The 4762-nt window shown below is 50.4% G+C and overlaps 1 protein-coding gene across 1 annotated transcript; it reads right to left on the bottom strand.

Moving 5' to 3' along the window:
• Nucleotides 1-1706: 1706 nt before the first annotated feature.
• On the bottom strand, nucleotides 1707-4419 carry LOC119234362 (perforin-1-like). The gene is made up of 2 exons (XM_037497253.1): nucleotides 3832-4419; nucleotides 1707-2863 (listed from the first exon to the last, which is right to left on the bottom strand). The coding sequence occupies exons 1-2, from the start codon at nucleotides 4368-4370 to the stop codon at nucleotides 1735-1737; spliced, it is 1668 nt and encodes a 555-aa protein (XP_037353150.1). The 5' UTR covers nucleotides 4371-4419; the 3' UTR covers nucleotides 1707-1734.
• Nucleotides 4420-4762: the final 343 nt, after the last annotated feature.

Here is a 4762-nt window from a genome sequence, read left to right as displayed (position 1 = left end):
GAAGCTGGAAGACTGGAAATCATGGGCTCATACTCTGCAAGGGACCATTGGGCTGATGCAGAGCTGCAGGCCAAACTTTAGAGATGTTCTTCCATTCACCATAGTCTGCAATGTCCCTATTGTTACCCAGCTGGGACATGAATGTCCATTGCCATTTTTTTTTTTTGGGACCCTCACCTGTGCCAGGGAACGAACCGGCACTGCAGAGGCTGCGGGCAGCCTCGCAGCCCAGCGCTCAACCGCTGCGCCACCAGGGGAGGCCCTTCATTGCCTTTATCACCGAGTGTATTATGTTGTTTCTCAAATCATAGAGTTATGGGCACAAAATATTTTGGGTTCCCACATTTCCAACAAAAGAAAAAAGGCAATTTATTTATATTATCTGCCTGCCCTTGGGGTGAATGCCAGTCCTGTTGTATAGGGTTGCTAACAGAAGGCTATCTCCGTGCCCTGTTTGTCGCTCCCATCATCACTATCACATCATTTTAAACATTTATTTGTTTATTTCCATTTTAAAAGGGCAAGTTTATTAGGAAAAAGAGACAGAAAAATAGAGGCACCTGCATAGTCACAGGTAGGCAAGAGAGTTGCCACCATCACATCATTTTATGTATCAGGTTATGTGGAGGAGACAGGTCAAGGCAACTTATGATTCATTTGAGAGGCAAAACTTGGTGGGCAAAGAAGATAGAGCAAACAGAACAGCTGGGGCAGAGGGGGTTGGATTTAATATGATAAGGCATTCACCACACTAGAAGGGGTTGCAGAAAGGTCTTAAATGACAGCAGAAAGCTGGGTGGGAATGGCTGCCGTGTCTGTACAGCTGTGAATGTAGGGTGTGGCCCAGCCAGCTCATTTCCAGGGCCCAGGAATATGGGGGAGCTAAGCCAGTTTGGACAAGGAGATTCAGGGCAGACCTGTAAGTTCAGCCACTTCAGTGAAAAAAAAAAAGGCTGTTTTCCATTGGACTAATGGGCACTGTCTGTGAGAACCCTGTTAAGCCTCTCCTACATTGCTGGTGGGAGTGCAAACTGGTCCAATCACTATGGAAGGCTGTGTAGAGGACCCTCAACTTACTAAAAATGGAGCTACCATATCACCCAGCAATTTTACTTCTAGGGATCTACCCAAAGGACACAAAAACATTGATTCAAAAGAACACCTGTACCCCTGTGTTTATTGCTGCACATTTACAATAGGTAAACGTGGAAACACCGAAAAATGCCCAAAAATAGATGATTGGATCAAGAAGATGTGGCATATATACACAATGAAATACTATTCAGCAATCAAAAAAGATAATGGCATTTGCAGCAATGGGGATGGAGCTAGAAGGCATTATGCTCAGTGAAATAAGTCAGAAGGAAAAAGAAAAATATTGGAAGGTTTCACTTATAGCAGGAATATAGGGGAACCAAATAAAGTATCAGTGTAAAAAAATAATAACAGTACAAAACACAACAAAGCAAAAGCAGACAATAATAAATCAGAGACATACTGTAGGGAAGGAGGAGGAAGAGGGATCCGAGGGAGGGAAGGAGGAGCACAGGGGACGGGGGTGATGGTGCAGGGGTGCATTGGTGAAGGAAACTCTATGGGGACTACACCTGAGGGGGTGGGAGGAAGCAAATCTTTTAAAAAAATGAACAATGATGTAAAAAATAAAAAAAAATTATTAAAAAAAATAAGAACCCTGTTAGGCCAGATATTCTGGTCCCCCTCAGCCTGCTGTTCTCACCACACTGCACCACTCCTGTTTCCTGGAGGCTCCCCCAGACGCCCTTGGGCGGCATAGTCCATGCAGGAATCCCCTGTGAGGTGGTGCAGGCACTTGGCTTGGTAGGAGAATTTCAGGTGACCGTGGTTTAGGTTACACTTCACCTCATGTGACCCAGATTTTGGTTCTGTGTCACATGTGCCGAGAAGGTCATCGTCGTAGCCATTGTCTTGGTCCCAGACCTGCACCCTCAGGGGCGTCCCCATTTCCAGGACCACATCCTGAAAGTCCAGCGTTGTTTGCCATGTGGGGTTGTTGTTGTTTTTCACCGTGCTTGTCCTCAACTCCTTGCTTGCGAAGAAAACCTTCACATAGGCGTCTGTGGCAGTGATCCAGTCTCCCCTCAGGCCTGTCGCCTGTAAGTTCTTAACCTCCAGGTGGGCCAGGCCCCTCTCGCGAGGACAGCAGCCGTGGTTGGTGAGGTCCATGCCATGGCACAGGCACTGGCACGGGTCTTGGGGGCTCTTGTGCTGCCCCTGAGGGCAGGGCCGGCTGCAGTCCCTCCAGCGAGCCCTGTGCAACACGTACTTGCTCACTGCCTGCCTCAGGGCCTCGCGGTGCGGGTCCTCTCTCTTCAGCAGAACATGCAGAGGCTCTAAGGTGTAGTCCACAAGGCCTGGGGTGTCCTTCAATGAGTCTACCCATTGTGAGAACTGCTCAGGCTTGGCATGGTTCCCAAACAGCAGGTCAGGCGAGGAAGTGTGGTGCCCACCAACTATGTCAATATAACGTTCCCGGAAGGTCTGGTGGAAGGAGTTTGTTATCTTGCTCCTCTTCCTCTTCTCCTCACAGGCCTTGAATTCTGCTGAAGACCTGAACTGGAAGCCTATGCTGACCTCAGCCTCGACAGCCAGGCAATCCTCCACCTCCTTGGCTGTCAATCTCTCTAAGACCAGTTCACAGGTGCGCAGCGCCGTGAGGGTCGAGATCCGGCCACCCAGGTTCATGGACCGGATAAAGTGGGTGCCGTAGTCGGAGATGAGCTTGAAGTACTCAGTCTCTGTGGAGTTGTTGAATTCGGGGAGTAGGGCCCTGAGGGCCTTTTTGAATTCAGGGTGCAGTGGGGGGTTGTGTACTAGTTTCAAACTGAGGGAGAGAAAAACATCAGGTCCAGTGGCAGGTAGTATTTTCCCCAATTCAATAACTCCCTCAAGATGGCCCAAGGTCACAGGGAAGTGGCAGAACTAGGACTTGAGTCCGGGTGGTCTGGCTCCAAAGCCTAAACAACTGAATCACTGAGCCCGCAGAGAAACCCTTTCTGTCTGTTTTCCTGCAGTGATGAGGACTTGGTATATAAGTTTGCACTTTCCTTTTCAAAATAAACTTTTTTCTTTCCTCTTTATTTTCTAATTATAAAAAGGGATGCTGCTATACTGATGGTGTGTTCTGGTTTTGGAAGTTAGTCCTGTTGCTGTAGGCTATCTGTCCACTCGATTGGGACCTGCATGCATGGACCCCTGACAGCTCTGGCCATATAGGTGCCCTGTCTCACTGTGGGGGAAAGGTGGGCTCCTGGTAATAGAAATCAGAGTGGTTACTCTCGAGTCCATGCATTTCTTAGGTTGGGATCTGGGTCCCAAGGGCTGGGGATGATTGCAATTGCTCAGCTCTAGAGTCCTCATGCCCAGCAAAGAGCCTAATGCTTTGATGCCCAGCACAGAGTCAGACTTAAATAGTGGGTGAAAGGACGAATGAGGTTAGTGATGGAAGGGATGCAACCAGGTCTCATGTCTCTGCCCCATGCAGGAAGGACCCCACAGAACTGCCAGTGCTCATAGAAGAGGGGGTATTGGGAAGACCTCAACAGTATCTTGTTCTCGGGCACAGCCTGCTGGCTTCCCTCTATCTGTTCTCTGCCTGGGCGCTTCCAGATCTGGACTACAGGGGGGAAGGCCATAGGGCACTGTACCACCGTGTGTGTGAGAACCAGGATTGCAGTTTCCTCCTGGTGGAGGCAGTCTCTGCATTCCCATCCTGCCATTCCTGGGCTTTTACACCACCCTAAATTTCCCACCTTTTTTTTCATGCCTCCTCTATCCCCACTCCAAGCTCACCTGTAAAACTGACACTCCACCTCATCCTTGGTGAAGCTGTACTCATCCTGGTGGGTTTTCTCAGCTGCAAAGTTAGCTGCCTTGGAGTGCGAACCGGCCATGGTCATGCGTGCATTGACCATGGGGTTGGGATTCACGTCTAGCTCCCCCCGCCAGTCATTGCGGATGTTGCTAGCTGCATCCCGGGCCACACCCTCAATGGAGCTGACCTTGGCTTTGACTACCTTGCGCTGGCAGACAGAGGACTGGGCACGCCAGTGCGTGAGGGCCACGGGCAGGCGCTGGAGGGTGTTGTCCTGCAGGACGTTCTTGCAGAGGGTGCAGGTGCCGTCTGGCTGCAGGTAGTGGGTTGTGTCCACTGGGAAGGAGCCTGAGCGCCGGAGACTGGTCACGTCCACTCCTTCCCCTGCCAGCCACGAGCCGGGCACAAACGTCTTGTGTTCATTGCATTCAGAGTGTGTGAAAGTGTGGCAGGGGGCAGGGGTGGGCGTGGGCAGCAGAAGGAGGAGGATCCCCTGGAGAAGCACACAGGTGGCCATGGAGCTGCAGAGACAGGAGGCACAGGGCTTCAGGAGGCTCCTCCACCAGGTGAGGATTATTGGGACCTATGGAATCCAGAGGGAATGCCATCTCTTTTAAGTCACGGAATGTCAGAGCTGGAATAGCCCTTATAAACATGGGCTGTCCCCCACATTGTACAGATGGAGGCTTATTTGTCCAAGGACATACGAGCAGAGGATGCCCTGATTTCATTATTTAAGCCTAGTGGAAACTCAAATTGATGACTTCATCCTTTGCATCACAGCTGCTGCTGGTGGGAGGGTGCTCTGGGTAGAGAGGAGGGGCAGGCAGTAGCTGTAGCAGATTTTGGGGAGGGACCTGGTGTGTCTAGAGAAGTCTAGGTTCTGGAAAATGTTACTTTGACCCCAGA

Source organism: Talpa occidentalis, unplaced genomic scaffold (genome assembly GCF_014898055.3).
Source record: "Talpa occidentalis isolate TD23 unplaced genomic scaffold, MPIMG_talOcc4v2.1 talOcc4.8, whole genome shotgun sequence".
Taxonomy (NCBI): domain Eukaryota; kingdom Metazoa; phylum Chordata; class Mammalia; order Eulipotyphla; family Talpidae; genus Talpa; species Talpa occidentalis.
This window is presented reverse-complemented; position numbering and strand designations above follow the sequence as displayed.

Bases quoted from the DNA above. Each gene is read 5' to 3' on its own strand.
- LOC119234362 (XM_037497253.1), bottom strand. From the start codon at position 4,370: ATGGCCACCTGTGTGCTTCTCCAGGGGATCCTCCTCCTTCTGCTGCCC. The intron at 2,864-3,831 runs GTGAGCTTGGAG...TCTCTCCCTCAG, and splicing joins GTGGAGTGTCAGTTTTACAG to TTTGAAACTAGTACACAACC.